The following is a 19,065-nucleotide window of genomic DNA, read 5'->3' as shown; positions in this document are numbered from 1 at the left end:
GAAGTTTGTTAAATATTATATTATATAATATATGGTATACATTGAATAACATATGAATGATACAATGTTTTCTATTAAGTGGCATAATACAAATACCTTTAAAGTACATGACAACTTTGGGTTTTGATAATTTAGAGCGAGAATATTTGTATCAAATAATATATATATATATATATATATATATATATATATATATATATATATATATATATATATATATATATTTATATATATTACGGATGGCAATTTTGTTTTTATGTTATAGCTTTTTAGAATAATAATAGTATATTGGGTAAATAGTATTGTTATTTTTAGTTAAAGTTAATATGGTGAAAAAAAAATGTATGTGTAATTTTTATGAGAATATAATGCTTTAGTGAAGCGATTGTGCAGCTGCTTGTTTTATAGGGAGTAATCTATATATCCTGTATCTTTGCGGTTAAAGTGCAAGTTTTCTTTTCGTTAATATAAAGCTATTAATGGTTGAAGGTATATGGTATGTAAATTTGTATGAGATATGTTTTTGGTGGTTTCTTTACATATAGGTATGAAAGTTAAGCCTTTTAGTCGTATAAAAATATTAGCAGGATGCAGATGTATGGACCTTTGCATAGGAGAGTGGTATAATATATAAATATTATTAATTCTTTAATAAGAAAACAAAATTTTGGGTGGTTTTGATATTAGATGCATATAAAAGGTAAAAAAGGTTTGATTTTATATTATTGTGATAAAAATTATATCATATTATATAACTTCTTGGAAGTTTGAATAACAAGTATTTATTTTACAATTTGGAAGTTATACACGTTAATTTCTTTTACATTAGGATAATGTATAATTTAATTAAATAATATTATTTTATTGCTAACATATAATTATATTATGTTAATTATTTAACGTTAACACATGGATGTTATAATTGTGGTTTTGTGTATTAATCTCCTGTTTAAGTCAAGTTGTTGTGAATTTATGTATGGATGCAGGATGAGGTAGAATGCTAAATATGGGTTTTGTTGTGTGCCTGTGATGATTATTGTGTTAGGATCAATTCTATAGTGCCTAAACCAATAGAATTCATTTTACTGGTGTGGCGCCTGGCAGCGGATATGCTTCCGCCAGGTGATAAGCCACAGATATAGGGGCCACTAGCGCGTGGCGTTTGGCGGCTTAGGATTATTGTCAGGGGTCTGGAGCACCATTTCGCTTAGGCAACGCCAAGAGATAGTGCAGGGGCATGGGTCCATTGCAAATGGATTTGCATGGATGTGTTTGATGGCTTGGTCAGGGATATGCTGGATTAGTTACGAGCGGGGAGGTTCTAACGGAGATTGAGATGCGTGATTGAAGCGGGCGGGGAGGTCCGTATCTTTTGTACTCTTGTGTGGGGATACGAGCGGGGAGGTTCGTATGTTCCGTGCTCACACTTGAGGCTACTATGAGCGGGGAGGTTCATAGTAGGTGTTCACGCATGTTGGACTACGAGCGGGCAGGTTCGTAGAGTTGGACTATGGGCGGGAATGTCCGTAGAGTTGGACCACGAGCGGGTAGGTTCGTGGGAGCATGATAATCCCTAAGGACCAAGGTTGTGAATGGATCTTTCTCATATAGGTTATGAGATTAGGGTGTAATGTTATAAAGAAGTCAATAAACTAAAATTGGCTAAGATAGATTGGGTGAGGGTTAATTCTTATTATTTTATTGATTGTATTATTTTTCTTTCTCAGCTCACCCTTTCTGTTTGTGTTTGGCGATGATCGCGTGACTTGTCACGCGGGAGCAGATGTGAATCCAGGTGAGAACGCTGATGCATAGTGACAGAGCGGGGCAGACGATGAGGGATTTTCCTCTATATTTTATTTTCATGCATTTTGTAATAAATTTTATGATGCTTTTTCTCTATTATGAACATGTAATAAAGATGGAGTAATATAATTGAACTACCGCGAGATAAGTTTTAAATTTTCCCGCGCTTGGGGAACTTTATATAATGTTTTAATTCCAAAAGAAATTTTATGATATATGTTTTATCTAGTAATATCCAACTAGGGTGTTACACTAAGTGGTTTGCGACTAGGATTTTCGCCACTAGTTCTGTTTAGTCTCTATTTCGGTCACTAAACGATTTGTGACTGATTTTTTTATTTAGGGACCAAAATGGATGGTCACTAAAACATATTTTTTTGTAGTGAATGGTGCTCATGTAATATGACCACCAAAAGGAAGTTTTATATGATATTTATTGGATCATTTAACACATATGAATTAGAACATGATATTACAAGTTCAAGTACTATTTCTTTCTTTAATTCTTGATGTGTAAAATTATTTGAATTAATAATATTTCCTCTGGAGTCTCTATGTGAAAAGTTGTGTTTCTTTTTTACTCAGACTATATATATAGAAAAAGAAATAAAGAACAATTATTTGGGCTAATGGATTAAAGTCTGTGACTTGATGAAATCCTTGCAGCAAGGCAAGTCATTCACCATTCAGAAAACTTTCTGATCGCAAGGCCTATGCACGTCAAAAGCCTTCTATAAGAGATTAATGAACTAAATTTTTAACTGCAGTACAAGTATAATGAATCACCACAATTGCCCATTTCTTGACTAGAAATTTTCATCTGTTAATTTTTTATTTCATTTCTTGACTATTAACATTTGTGAATCACCACAATTGGTCTTAGTGTCAATTATTTAGCATTTGATGGTCAATTATAAGCCTCATCTAACCGGTATCAATTACCATATCAGAATCCTAATTTTAATTCAAACTTAGAGACAAATAACAATGAACTTAATCCAATTTGTACAATTGATATGGCAATATGTTGGCTAAGTGTAGATTTTCAATGACGCGTCTCCAATGGCATAAAGATTCTTGAAGGAAGTTCGTGAGCAGAATGATTCATTTCTTTCAATGTTTATAGAAGATGATTTTAGGTATTTTATGAGTTTTTATGTGAATATTATATGTATAGTCATTCGGTTTGGAGTTATATAAACATTAGATTGTATTTCATGTAAATATTAGATTGAATGAAATTTGTTGTCAAATGTTTTGAGTAATTATATACAGATTTTGTGTGCGGTAGGAAATATAAATGATTTTTTCAAAAAATAAAAATAAAAAAATCACTTTTTATACCGATTAAGGGCACAATTGGTATTGAAGGTGGAACTTTTTATATCGGTTATAACAATAACTAGTGTAGTAAATCACTTTTTATTACAAAAGTTTTCCATCCCAATTAGACTTTCTATACCAATTCTAGAGATGGTATAAAAAAATTGATTTTTTATACCGGTCTTGGGAGTGGCATAGAAAGGTGAAACTTTCTATACCGTCTATATCTATATCGATTCCAGAACTGGTATAAAAAGTCTTTTTCTAACCTGCATAAAAAGGTGTTTTTGCACTAGTTAATAGAATAGAAAATATCATAAATGATATATTTCTCATTTTAAAATTGTGCGATAAACATTGTTTCACATATATTCCTTTTATATATTTGGATAAATAGAGTCATTCTCGCACATGTTTGTTCAAATGTAATCAATTCAATTATAGAAGATTATGCTTTGGAAGCTATTTTTAAATTGATTACGTAAATTGTAGTAGAGATTTTTGAGTTTAAGTGTTTATTTTTATATCTAAAAGTATCGTGACTCATTTATCTTTTAGTAATTTATTATTAGACAATTTAGTAACTATATTATGCTAATAGAAGATTATAACATTGTGATGAATTATTATTGCATTTTAAACATGTCTAATAATAAGTATGAAAGCTTTAAATTATAATAAAAAGTATAAGCAATAAAACAATTAGTTCATTATTAAGTTTTATGTATAATCATCAAAACAAGTTCCTTTCTTTTTTAGGCGATAACATATGCTTTAAGGTAAAAGATCACTTTGAAAATTGAAATAAAATAAGGTCATATTATAAACGAGAAAGACTAAACCTTTAAAAGAAAATTAAATATTAAACATTTTGAATATGTACAACTGAAAATTATGATAACCATTCATTAACCACTTCGATGAAAATGAGAAACATAATTAACTATTAATTCTTACAAGACTTTTCTTATAAACTACTAATTGCAATCCCATACTACATGTAACATGAAAATTAACCTTAAAATTAAGCTTCTCAATTTTATGGGTACATAAATTAAACCAAACTAGTTCATCATCATCTGGAGTATTGAAGAGTATATTACCCATATTCCATGTTCCAATAGGGTAAGCAATGCAAGGTATGGGTCCAAAAACATGGAGTTTAGTCCATGTTTCCTTCTTACCAACTTCAACTAAAATATATAGATAAATTGTACGTTCAAAATTTAACATAAAAGCAATTGACCCATTTAAGATCAATAAGTGTCTCCATTTGTAATCTGCTTGAGAATTATAAAATATTTCCTCGGGTATGTCTAAAGGTGTCTTGGTGATAATGAAAACCTCATTGCTTAAGTCAAATGATACCAAATATGCTTCTTCAAGTTCATATGGATAACCCAACCAATGACACATTCCCTCGAAGTAGAATTTATCAATATCATCATAGCACACAGGCAAATCAATATCATGTTCGAGTTTCTTCCAAGAGTTCCTTCTTAGGCTATACATCTCTACTATGGTTGCATATTTGGGATCGTAAAAGTCTTCCATAGTAAAAGCGTCATTTAAAGATACATGCTTAATCACCTTATAGTCATCTTTAACAGAGTCATAGCCAAATCCTTGACATTTACGGTCAAGAGGGATACCATATTGTAAAGGCTCAAATGGACTAGGAGGAATAACCTTAAATTCATTGTTTGTTGGGTTCCACAAATACATAGTTTCTCCAACATGTGAGTATATGCAAATAATTCCATTAATACTATAAGAACCCACAATAGAACACAAAGCAGAGTAATCCTCTTGAAATGAATTTGGCCAATCTATTTTTTCCATATTTTGAAACCTCTCATCAGAAACTGAATATAAGGTGGTACGATCTATAGTGAGGCTTAAAAGGAGAGATGTGTCATCATAGGAGGAATGATTATTACAAATGAAGTTATTATGAAACAAGTTCATGAAATGAGAATTTTCAAACAAGAGGGTCCATGATCTTTGTAAGCATCCAAATCTCTTGAGGGATTTTAAACACAATTTAGAAAGAATGGAGAATATAAGATCATTTGGTAAGTGATTCATAAGTCGTTGAGCTATAAATATTTTGTCCTTCTCTTGGTTGTGCAACCAAAAGTTAATGAGCTGCCAATGCTCTTTGGTGTTCCATAAGTAAATAGGATGGGAAATGTGCTGACAGTTTTTGACAACGAGATTCTTGATGGTGGTTTCTTCCAAGTACTCCAACTGTTAAATAAAATGAGTGAACAAAAGAATAAAAGAAAATGTGAATGAGTTAATTTGTGAACCTGGTTGTCTTTGAGGAAGAGGGTAATGTTGGTCCCAGATGAGGGTTGTTGGGCATTGGTGTCCTTGGTAACAATGAAAGAGCCACTAGATTGAGATTCCCAGATATATTGATCATGATCATTATGCTTAGAGGTGACGATAACCTTGTGAGCAACCAAATAAGTAGAGTAAAACCCAACTCCCAAACTATATGCCAAATCTAAAATAAAAACATAGACACATTGCTAAAATTAATGAGCGTGTAACAGAAATGCAACTGAACGCGAAATATTAGTGCCTGACCTGCTTTGGACATGCCAATACCAGTGTCGATGATAGAAAGTGTTTTGTTACCCTTGTGGGGGACCAATCTTATAATCATCCCATCATCTAAAATGTTCTCGTCTATAAGCTTCTCAACTTGAATTTTATCCAAAGCCTGTGTATATATATATAATGATCAATAACACTTATAAGAAAAAAAATGAAAAATATAAAATCAAATTAAAAGATTACTTACATTTGAAGCATTATTGATAAGTTCACCAAGGAATATTTCTTTATTAGAATAAAAGGTCTTGTTCATTAGGCTCAACACCTTGCTCATCTTGTCCGGTCATACAAACATCTCATCGTTGGCCATTACGATTGGTTTGGAATAATGATAAACCAAATGGAACCAATTCAACAAAACAAATCCACTCATAACCAGATTTATATTCGATTATAAAAACCACTAAATTTTAACCTCTTAATAGAAAACTATCATACACTCTTACTTTTATTATCTAATACAAACATCTAATCATTGACCATTACAATTGATTTGAAATAATAACCAACCAAATCCACGCAATTCAACAAAACAGAACCACTCATAACCATTTTTATATTCATTTATCACAACTGCCAAGTTTTAGTTTTCTAAAAGAAAAACATCATACACTTTTACTTTTTATTATTTAATTTAAAAAACATTAAATATTTCTTAACATTAATTAATTTTTAAAGTTATTAATAAAGCATTATCATGATCACTTTCTTTTTTTCTTAAATGTTTTTTTTTAATTTTGAAATATTATTTAACTTTGTTTCAAGTTTTTAATTAATAATGCATAGATATTTGATCTTATTATAAAGTAGGAAAAACATTGTGCATATTAACACACATATATGCAAATTATAATACTTTTAAAATGCTACCACTTTAATAAATAAATGTAATTAAAAATATTAGTAACATCTTTAAAATATTATCATTTTATTAAATAAATGTTATTAAAAAAATCTAGTAACAATTTTATAAATGTTTCGGTTTATATGTAAAAATATTATTAAAAGTCATTGGTAACGTAGAGTAGCCTAACATTTCATAAAATGTTTACTACGTAGAGTATACCTAAACATTTCATACTACAGTCTCTATTGCTAAAACATCGTTATCAACAAAAACAATAACAAAGTTTATCCCATTTCAGTGAGGACAACACGATTCATGTAAAGACCAAAATTTTCAGTGATGTACACACCCGTAACAACATACGAAAAATAAAGCTGTTTCAAATTTTATTTTCAATTCAATAATAATAACAATGTTCCCTTTTCCTATAATCTTAACCAACTTTTCACCATACATGTTTTTAAAGAAAAGAATCATCCTATAGCTTTAATTTGTTTTCATTTTCAGACACAAGCTCAAAAAGTTCAGACGATGACGCAATCATAGATATATGGTGAACGAAAGTATCAAAATTCAGACGATGATGCAATCATAACGTTATTGATAACATTTTTTATAATTTTGTAATATATTTTTGTGTTTATATATATATATATATATATATATATATATATATATATGATCGACAAGAGTATATTTCTATTTCATTTAATTCATGTTTATGTTTATTTGTTTTATCGCAAAGAGTAGGTCTAAATTTTTTTCTTATTTTGTATTTCAGTGATTAAGTTTATATTACATTTAACACATTTTGAGAGCTCTACCTTTTCCCCCCGTTAAATGTGTATCCTCCCATTTTTATCTTGTGTAATCCCTCTTCTTAGGGCAGAAGAACCCTCATGCTCTAACATCAAATTACTTCAAGAGGAAGTGGCGGTTGCGGATTTGTTTGAAAATATTTTGAGAAAATTAATTTTATTTGACGTCGAAAAATCAATTTTAGTTTGAAGAAATTAGAAAAATTTAATCTTTTTAATGTGAATTTTTTATTTATAATTAATTCATCATCAATCCATCTTCTAAAAATTTCCCTTTTTTGTGTATCACCTAGCAGCATTACAACAAAGTATAGACTGGAACACTGAACACTTACCGAATGAAGAAAATGAGATAGCCTGTTAAGCTCCAAATTTTGAATCTCTATGCTGCATTTTATTTTCTCAATAAAGGTAAAATTAGAAATATATATATATATATATATATATATATATATATATATATATATATATATATATATATACTAAAATGAAAAAATAAAAAAGAATAAAATAAAATAACAATATGAAAACAAATACTAAAAATAATAAAACTTAACAACAAAATTTTGATTACTCGAACAAAATAGGCCGAACCCATGTACCTCCACTCATTAAACATATTCTCTACCCACTAAGCCAATTAATTTTCATGATTTAAGGAGCATTACTAATTTATACACACTAATTTTTCATAAATCAAAATTAAATTAAATAAACAGCAACTTAACTCAATTAAATAATTAAATTAATTCTTCCATGTTAAGCCTCATCCACTGTATACTCTTACTCAAAAATCCTAAAGCTTTTTTCCAGTCTTCCCAACTCAAAAATGTTTCTCCTGGAAAATTGTTTAACTAGGAAAGTAAAATATCATGCGTACCTAAAATTTTGCAGTCATGAAATATGAAAGTACCACACCAAATAAATTTGCACAGATAAAATATTCACTATTAATATAAAATAAAAACCTCATATTTCATAAAAAAAATGTCTTTACCCAAAAAACAAAAATCATCCATGAATTAACGTAACTAAAATATAATTTAACATACAATTTTTTTTCTTTCCAATTTCTTTCACACGTAGCTTTTTGTACCTTATATATTTTCATAATATTTTTAAATAAAAATTATAAACAGCAAATCAACTAAAAAAATATACAAAATTTATATTATTTTCTTTTAAATTTATTAAAACAAAACAACCACTAAAATAATTATATAACATTATTTTACTCAAATAAAACTCACCTCGATTGATCCTAACATATGTATAACTCCACAAACATAACCTGAAATATGTTCCCAAAATAAAAATATGCAATCATTAACATATTACAACTAAGTAAGATCCAATGGTAAACAACCATTCCTGCGTAGTAACACCTCTTGGAAAGGGTCTTTCCCTTACAAGTAACAACTTTACCCGCTCAACAAAAACCTTGGGTAAGAGCACTCCTGATAAGCTTAGACCAAAATCTTACGGTAGAACATAACCCCCTTTTACCCGACTCACCATAATCTTATGGGATTCTACATATATAAGAGAATTCATACTATAAATAACATTTGTACATTATTAAGTATACCATGTTTCATTACCATAACATTTACCAAGACTAGCATTTCACCAAAGCATACATCATACCACCATCACCAATCATAAGCTAGATGAGCTCACATCCCACAATTCCAAAGTTTTTTCGAGACTCTGCTACCAAGATGTAACATTCCAAATTGGGGTGTTACAATTATGAAGTTTGTACAAAACATATAACTTAGATAAGACATTTCTTAAACTTACATGTTTCTTATCAAAAGAGTTGTTCAATCATAGAAATCTCCTTTGATTTTCATTATATTTTAATCTTCATGTTGACTTCATGTTAACCAACCCAATAATACTAAAATCCTAACTGCCATTACCTTTCGTAATAAATGATGATAAAAAAACATAAATGAATTTAATTTCAACAGTACCTGGCTTTTTGTTCAAGACCTTTTAGACAAAATATAACAAAATATAAAGTCTAGATACTTGTTTAGGGAGCAATAGTTTGGATCCACACAAACTAAAAAATTAATGGTAAAAAAGACTAACTATAATTACCTTAACCAGTAATTGTTTGTGTTTTAGATTTTTTGGACAGAAAAAAAAAAAATCCTCATTGAGATATATGTTTACAGGAGCAATAATGATTTTTTGGCCACATGGAATGTTTTTTTTGGGTTTTTACCTCATTTTTTTTAAGTTGGATCCACATAAAACAACCAATTAATGGTAAAAAAACCTAACTATAGTTACCTTAAGTAGTAACTGTCTTCATCCACATTTTTTGGTGCACCAGTAATGACTTTTTGGCAACATGAAATGTTAATGAGTTATTTAATTTAGTAGGTTGTAATTTTCATGCACGTTAACCAAACCCACCATAATGGTAAAAAACTTAATTGAATTTACCTTTAACAGTAACTGTCTTCATGTCTCATGCTTTTTGTACAACATAAAGTCTAGTGTGACATACTTGAATTGACATAGTTATGTGGTTGGTTATTGTGCACCCAAATTATAACGAAGTGAACTAAAAAGCTCAAATGATATTCCATGTGGGTAGAAAAGCATTATTGGTGTCGTAAAGAAGAATCTCATTTGGAATTTTATATTGGACAAAAATACGAAACAGGAAGGCAATGCTAAAGGTAATTCTAATTATTGTTAAAACCTACTGAATTGAATAATCTACGAACATTCCATGTTCGCAGAAAATCATTACTGATGCCCAAAATAAGTATCTAATTTGTTTTTTTTTTTTTCAAAAACTTTGAAACAAGAAGACAATTATTGCTTAAGATAATTTTACTTAGGTTTTTTTACCATTAATTGATTAGTTTATGTAGATTCAAATTACAACCAAGTAAAAAACAATTAATGTTTCCCAAACAAGTATTTCACTCTTGACTTTATATTTCATACAAAAAGTCCGGAAAAGAAAGCCAGTTACGGCTGAAGATAAATCCAGTTATGTTTTTTATTATCATTATTGGATTTGTTAATTAAGATTTTATTTAGATCCTACTAAACTAAATAACACACTAACATTCCATGTTGGCAACCATGAGTGGTGTCACAAACAAGTTTGTCAATTTGTAATTGATATTGTACACAAAGTGTTAAACAGGAAGGCAATTACTACAGAAGGTTATAATGTCAGTTAGGTTTTTAGCATTATAGGACTGGTTAATGTGCATCAAATTTATAACATAGTGAACTAAATAATCTTATGACATTCCATGTGACCAAAAACTTACTATTGTTGCCCCAAACAAGTATCTCACTTTAGACTTTTTTTATTTTGTGCAAAAAGTATGAAACAGAAAGCTTGTTACTGCTTAATAAAAAAACCATAAGGCAACTGAGATCTGGCTCTGTTCATAGTTGGCCTGTAATAATTGACTTGACAATTATTAAACAACTAAGACAAAAAGGCAATTAAGTTTTACTCCAACTATCAAACTTCCTCAGCTCAAATTAATTTCATATTTCAGATTACAGGAATGATCTGATCATGAGATTAATTCCTATTGATCTCTTGATTTTGGACATTAATGTTGTAGCTAGATCTAATTTTATACATAGTATAGAAACATCTATGAATATATATTTTTGTTTGCGGATCAAAAGACCACAAAAAGATTGTCTAATTATTGAGGATTGCACCCACTTATATATTGTTCGATATCGGGTGAAACAAAATGTCCAAGAAAGTTTGCTAGTTAGGATAGACTCTAACATGGCTCTGATACCATATTAGAAGTGGGCCTTAAGCCTAGCTCAACCCCATAAAATCGGCTTGTAAGGTGAGGATTGCACCCACTTATATATTGTGAATTGACTTTATCTCTAGTCGATGTGAGACTTCTAACCGTATTTATATTTACTTTCCATAAAAAGAGAAAAATATATCTCAACAAATTATAATTTCTTAAAAATGTACTCAATTAAATAATCTTTCACTGATGATAAACTATCTTCTTATGCGTAAAGAGATTTGTCTCTTTGCTCTAAGCAAATCTTAACTTTGATCGGATGCACTTTAAAGAATAAGAATGAATAAGAAAAAATAGTGGAACTATTTTTGTTTTTTTCAAATGGAAATAAGTTTAAAACAATATTTTTTATGTTATAAATTAATGGTTGTCTATTGATTTGATAGAATTACTCTCACATGATTTATATGATTGATTGATTTGCTACAATTACTTATATGAGTAATTACTCTTTATGAAATTTAAATATTAAATATTTATATCAACTATTTGATTCGTATCCTTCATGGATTACATTTTGTAATACTTGATCTCAATTCTCACTTTTTTCATTCTCTCCTTCCATCTATTATATCTATTAATAGTTTTATTTTATAACACTTAATTATTAATAAATAAGATAGAATTGATTATCATATAAATAACGAAATTTTACAAGAAATAATACGTAAATAAGACATTAACCCAAAAATGAGGTAATTAAGACTTGGTGTTGGAAACTTCGCAAAAACATCAGTATTGGCTTAACTACCAAAGCATAGAAAGAAAAAAAGGAAAAATTGTTGATTTAATTTTCTTCGATTACAAAACTACATCCTTAATTAATTTTCACCTAAACTCAAATGAATTTTGATTCTGTTTCTTTTTGTATATCTTATAAACACAATACCTAAAAGAGCTATGTATGCAACTTTCCTGTTAAAACTTCAACACCAATATTTGTCACCTAATTATTATGAAAACCATGAACTATGTTAAATAGGTACAATAAGATAAAAATAGTAATGAACTACTAATTTATACTTAAGTATATATTCAAATTACTATCACAAAAGATAAAGAAACCACCATGGTTTTAAATCCCATTGTATACTTGTATCATGAACATTATATATATATATATATATATATATATATATATATATATATATATATATATTTTGGTCGACAAAAATATGTATACTTATATAATAGAGTATTTGGGGTATTCTAACTCTTATACACAGATACTTACAAGATTACCAAAATATATAAAATGTAAGTGAAAGACCTTAAAGTTTGTATTTAAACAATAAGTCTACAAAACTACCCCCAAAACTATAGTATATAATCAGACAACCTACCACATTAAACAACTAAGATACTAAAAGCATAACATAAATCCTCCAGTAAAAGCTCACTTCACAAAATTTGCCTCCGCACACATGCCTATATTGCATCCATGAAAGGTATCCATATGCGATTCTTCCTTGGTAGAAACTGAACAGTACACCTGTAACAAAAACAAAACACTCTAGACCACAAAGTCTAGGTGATAAATCATAGATATCCCTTTACAAATACCATATTATTCTTCCTAACTCATGAATGCTCTATTCCTCTCCCATGCTACACCTTTTAATGTAAAGCCTCCATATGGTAAAAACCCCTCAAGACTAAGTACATACCTACTTCTGAAGATTCCTACAACCTAGGTGTGTGATGGGTGCCTACCTATTGATCTTAAGCAATGTAAGGGACAAAAGCACCAATCAGAAAAAGAAAAGGTTACATTTGCATTTTTATGTTTCAACCATGCCCATACTTTCACTTGGGCCATACTGAAGATTTCATTTAGATATGGTAATTTGTTCTTAAAAACTACATGATTCCTTTAATTTCAGAGAATCCACACTATAGCAATCCACACCCCCTCCATAACATATTACCTTTATGGTTGAGGTCCAATAGGTGGAAATGTTCGAAATGTGCTTGTACCTGATTATGACATACCCCCAAAGTCCCTGTTCATCTATTGCACATGTTCCAAACTTTGGTAGCAACTCTGTAGGTAATGAATAAATGACTTATGCTCTCTTCATGCTCACCACACATAGCACAATTATCATTGTTTAGGTTGACCCCTCTAAGTCTTAAATTCACATTTGTTGGTATTCCATTTAGAATAACCCGCCACATAAAAAACTTCGCAGAGGGGATAACCTTTACTCTCCAAAGGTAATCGAAGAAGTGTTGTTGATCTGCTTCACTTACTTGTAACTTTTGATATGCCGATTTAACTATATAAACTTTATCTTCACCATCATTCCACATCCAACAATCCTTTCTTTCCCTAGCAAGAGTTATCTTATGAATGTCTTCTGAGAACATTTCAATTTGAGGTCTCTCCCATTCAAACCATTCTCTTCTCCAGGCCAAATTCCATTCCCATTTGTTGTTGTCCCATTCCCGACATTCACTTATTGTTTGTTCTTTCTTATTAGAGTTGGCATATAACCTAGGATAAGATTCTTTAAGTGATCTATCCCCTACCCATATGTCTTCCCGAAATAAAATCCTAGTTCCAGATCCCACTTTCCAATACACACTCTTCTCAAACCAAGTTTTGTCCTCACTAGAACCACAAATCTTTCTTAAATCTTTCCACCATTTAGATGTGAGAAACTAAAGAACTAGTGGTTACTGAAAACTCCAACCAAAATTTTAAATTTGGATAATTTTCTCTAATTTATTATCACCTTTTAGGTCATGAAGACCATGAAATGAAGAAAGTAGCTAGAATAACATGATAATAGATATTTGGTATAAATACACATTTGGTACTCAAACTTTTTCGAAAAGTTCAATTTGATACCCGAACTTTAGGAATGTTCAAATTGGTACCCCCAATTTTCTAAAGAGATTCAATTTGGTCCTCTCCGTTAAGTTGGAGTTAACACCGTGTTCGTACAGGACACGTGTCAAGCCATGAAATTTTTATTTTTATTTTATTTTTTTTTCAAAAAAATTATTTTTTTTCTCAAAAAATTTAAAAATTGCCACGTGTCAGTTTATCATCGTGCCACGTGGCAGCTTACAATCATGACATGTGGCAGTGTAATAGTTGTTTTCAATTTAGTACCTTAATTTAAATTTTTGGTTCAATTTAGTACCCAAATTTTTTAAAATGATCCAATTTCGTCCTTTCCTATTTGAGACCAAATTAGTAAATAAGCTTAATTATAACTTATATAAACATGTTAAAATAATTGTTTTGAATTTATACATCAAATCACTACACCTAAATATTCAAATTATTTTATTTTTTAAAGTGTAAAAAATTTCATGTATAAAAAATTACAAAGGTTAAAATGTAAAAAATAAAATAATTTAAGTATTTAGGTGAAATGATTTGATGTATATATTAGAAAAAGTTATTGTAACATGTATATATAGGTTGTAATTAAGCTTATTTACTAATTTGGTCTCAAATGGAAGATGACGAAATTGGATGATTTTAAAAAATTGGGGTACTAAATTGAATCAAAATTTAAATTGGGGTACTAAATTGAAAACAGCTATTACACTGCCACGTGTCATGATTGTAAGCTGCCACGTGGCACGATAATAAACTGACACGTGGCAGTTTTTAAATTTTTTGAAAAAAAATTAATTTTTTTGAAAAAAAAATTAAAAAAAAAATTTCATGGCTTGACACGTGTCTTGTACGGACACGGTGTTAACTCCAACTTAACGGAGATGATCAAATTGAATCTCTTTAGAAAATTGGGGTACCAAATTGGACATTCCTAAAGTTCGGGTACCAAATTGAACTTTCCGAAAAAGTTTGGGTACCAAATGTGTATTTATACCTAGATATTTTTATATAACTTGTTCTTGGTGGTACCTTTAATAAGATAATTTTAACCTTCGAAAAACAAAAATAAATTTATTTACTTATTACATATATTATATTTATACATTGTGGCATTAGAGGATAACCAGTTTAACAAATTTGGTCAATAAATGTGTATAATATTGTACAACATTCAAATTATAAATTCAAAATTTGTTCTATTTTGATTTGTTTTCTTTTAATAATTTTCTCCATCAAACCTAATAGATGCAACATTTATGTTTCAGATATAGGAATCGAGAACGTTCACTTAAACAACTTGTCAAGTTTCCAAACCTTTACTCTTATCGTCCGTTCAGTGCTCATGTACGTTAATCAATCACAAGTACATGTCAAAATGCTCTGATGCTAAAGTCAGCAATTGCTTGATCCACGTGTCAAAGGCGTTATGTTACTAAAGTAAAAAATTGTGTGATCCACGACGGCAGTTAATACTATTATTCATGTGAGATAAAAAAAAAAACTCCAACAACCATACCTTTGTCTTATATTTATAGTTTTTCAAAGTAATCTCACACGAATGTTGATCAGTCGACGTGACCCATGATAGACTGGGGTGAAATCCTACAGAGAGTCTAACTGGTGTCAGTGGGATAGTTCATTCGGCTGCATGTTTGATAACCTCATAAGAACTCTTTTTGGAAGTAATCTCACACGCCCAATCGATTATTAGTGTCAACCGACCCATACAGTACAATTCATATTATTAATATAAGTCTTTTTTGGTCTCATTCATATGTTCAACATATTCTTTCTCCACATTTATAGGCATGAACAAAGTTAGGAACATTATATTCTAGCACACACATATCATACATGAGTGAAATAATATGTATAATATAATAATCTTTACATAATTGATTTTGGTTTGATTTGATTCGGTTTACACCAATTCAAAAATTTCATATTCGAAACTAATTTGAATCTTTTAGTTTCCAAAGAAAAATACAAGTTAATACAAAAAATTCTAATTTCAACTAGTTGTCATTTTCTTAATATTTTTTAGTATTTGTTTTTCGGATCCGTTTAGTTATAATGACCCCTAACTAATATATATATATATATATATATATATATATATATATATATATAATTAGTTACACAAAAATATATTACCAAATTATTAATACAAGAAAATTATTTGATACCGGCAATTATTTCCCTCCAGTTTTAGTTAACCGACCTTATGATTTTAAAATTTTTTAATTTATATTATATTTTTGGCGGTTTAAAACCGACGGAAAATTTTAGCCCTTGAATTTGTCTATTTCTTTGCTTTTTATCCCCTGCTCCTTCATCTTCTTACTTCCGCTCGAACGCTTCTTCTCCTCCTTGCAACTTTCTTTTCCTTCCCTTTTACTTACAATGGCACTCATTTTCTCTGACTAGTGCTCTCGTTTCTTTATCTTCGTGGAATTTGTGTTCTTATTTCTCCAAAGCCATTTTCTTCTTCGTAGAAATCTTCTTCGTAAGTGTTTTTGCTTTCTATATCAGTTTTTTTTCTCTCTATAAACTATTTTGAGTGTTACAAACCCTAATCCTAACTTCAATTTTTTTTAACTGTAACTTCAATTTCTATTTTTCGGTGATAAATCATTGTTGTTTAGTATTAATTCATGGTTTCATATGTCTTTCATTGAATGCAAGCCGGTAAGTGTTTGTAATTGAGAACAAATGGTGATTTTCTTAATCCTTGCAGAGAACCTTATGCCATAATTATATAAAGAATAGAAGGTGTTTATTTCTTTAATTTCCTCAAATTATTCTTGTATATATTTATAATAATTGTATATACTTACAGTTTCCATTTAGAAATAAAATTAATTAACCATGTTTATTTGAAATACTTAATTACAGCAATCTTCTACGTCTCCAATATCCTGATGAGTGGCTTTTTTCAAATTGAATGTGGCATCAAGGTATTGTGCCTTACCTTTATATACTTTGTTTGTTTTGTACTAAAAATAAGATTTTGATTCCTACTTTCTGGTATAATAATATAAAGCTTTCTGCGTGTGGTGAAATTAGTGTGCTAATGACTAGAAAAATCAGCTTATATTAGGCTTGCCTCAACATAATATTTAAGGTATTTAGCTATGTATTATGAATGTCGGTGAAGGAAGTGGAAAACAAGAACTTTGGGTAGGAGATGCTTATATATACAATGCTGAATACAGATACGAAACTGCAAGAAAAGGGTGAGAATGAATGTTAGACGCAAACAACAAGGTGTAGGACGCCTTATATACAAGCTGAATGTGTAGGAAAAACTGTTAAAAATAGATGGCACTTATTGCAAATCACAAGCCCAAGTAGCAAGATAGTTAGCATGCACAAACGATGTGTGACTATATGTCCAAGTCAGAATGGGGTCCTTGGCAGAACACATATTTGTCTTGTCAGAAAAATGACCTTGCTTTGATGTCACTCTAGGATCCAAGACTTACATGTTTGATGTCATTAATCTAAGACCAGGGCTGGTCAGAAACACTTAGCACATCCATGTCAATTTGTGATGAAATGATAATGGAGAAAACCTGAGTTTTAAGGAAGTCACAAGTTATAAAGTCAACAAACTTACTATAATGTTTGATTAGATGGGTGTATTTTAGTTGAGTTTTTATATTTTGTAATAATGTTGTGATGTTTTCCCTGGTTGAATTTATTGCAGACACATTTTCCTGGTTTATGGTTGGCTGAGGTCAGTGCAGAGTGATACAAAGTGGTTGATGTTCCTGAATGAGGTAAATTTTGGTGATAGTTCAAATTGATTGTGTTGTGTAGGAGCTGAAATGAATGGCTAAACCTTGGTTGAAATGAAAGGTTTAACTCAATCATGAAATTTTGGAATTTTGCAATTAGATATACTAGTATGAATGTTATTGTTTGCAGGTTTTTAGAATTATGTTATCCTGTATAATATAATTTTTAACTTCTCAATTGTTTATAGCGAACAATCCTTTTGATTTATTGTAGCAAATATTCCGTTTTTTTCTTAAACGTTGAAGATGTCAAGTTTTGTTCATCCATCACAGAGCAAGTTCAACATTCATTTTAGCGGTATTTCAAATTGTGTTGGTGGTAAAATTTATTGTGCCTAATCTTTCCGTAAATATTAACGTAAATAGTTATTGATACGTTTTCTTATTAAACCTTTTTTGTGAAAATGAATTTCAACTTTTCATGGAAATATGAAAAATTTAATTTGAAGATCAATATAGATATCTAATTATATATATACATATATATATATATATATATATATATATATATATATATATATATATATTTATTTATTTATTTAGTTATTTATTGTGAAGATGTGTACACATAAATAGTGAATATTTTGACAAACTGTTAACTAATAAATTAATTTAGTATTAAATTGTTGCTTATGGACACATAATATGATAACTACCTCATAAAAAAAAAATAAATACAATCTTTTCTCGTTAAATAAATAAATGTGTAAAAATTCAAAAATTTTAAAGTCGTACCATCAACATCAATATCTTATTGTATTTTATCTTATTTGATTTTGAAAAAAACAAACAAACTTTAAGTAGAAAGAAGCGAAAAAAGGTGTTCCTTTTCGAAACGTAGTTTTTTTTTTAAGTATTTATGTTTTTTTTTCAGATTTTTTATTTTAAAAAATTTATGATTTTACCGGTGGTTACAACCGTCACTAAATATTAAAGTTTAGAGATTTTACCGGCGGTTGTAACTGACGTTAAATATTAAATACAAAATTTTTCAAATTAATTTAACAATGGTTAAAATCGACTTTAATAATTTTAGTGGCGGTTATTTCGGCGGTTATACTAAATCGACATAGTAACTTTGTGGTACCAAATTCTGTGTCGGTGGACTAACTGACGGAAGAAGAAATAGTGACGGTTTTAATCACAACTAAATATCATACGT

At 29.4% G+C, this 19,065-nt stretch overlaps 1 protein-coding gene and 1 long non-coding RNA gene across 2 annotated transcripts; one reads left to right on the top strand and one right to left on the bottom strand.

Annotated features, from left to right (window-relative positions):
- Positions 1-4,047: 4,047 nt before the first annotated feature.
- LOC146885796 (uncharacterized) lies at positions 4,048-6,152 on the bottom strand. The gene is made up of 4 exons (XM_085674255.1): positions 5,942-6,152; positions 5,725-5,860; positions 5,442-5,641; positions 4,048-5,379 (listed from the first exon to the last, which is right to left on the bottom strand). Exons 1-4 carry the CDS (start codon positions 6,026-6,028, stop codon positions 4,069-4,071), a joined length of 1,734 nt encoding a protein of 577 aa, XP_085530381.1. The 5' UTR covers positions 6,029-6,152; the 3' UTR covers positions 4,048-4,068.
- A 10,253-nt stretch (positions 6,153-16,405) lies between these two features.
- On the top strand, positions 16,406-18,168 carry LOC146885795 (uncharacterized). The gene is made up of 3 exons (XR_014995514.1): positions 16,406-16,609; positions 16,999-17,060; positions 17,813-18,168. It is a non-coding gene; the product is annotated as an uncharacterized LOC146885795 (long non-coding RNA).
- The last annotated feature ends 897 nt before the right edge of the window (positions 18,169-19,065 follow it).

This window comes from Vigna unguiculata, chromosome 6, assembly GCF_037176805.1.
Source record: "Vigna unguiculata cultivar grain cowpea cultivar isolate G323 ecotype 2 chromosome 6, ASM3717680v1, whole genome shotgun sequence".
In the NCBI taxonomy this organism is placed as follows: domain Eukaryota; kingdom Viridiplantae; phylum Streptophyta; class Magnoliopsida; order Fabales; family Fabaceae; genus Vigna; species Vigna unguiculata.
This window is presented reverse-complemented; position numbering and strand designations above follow the sequence as displayed.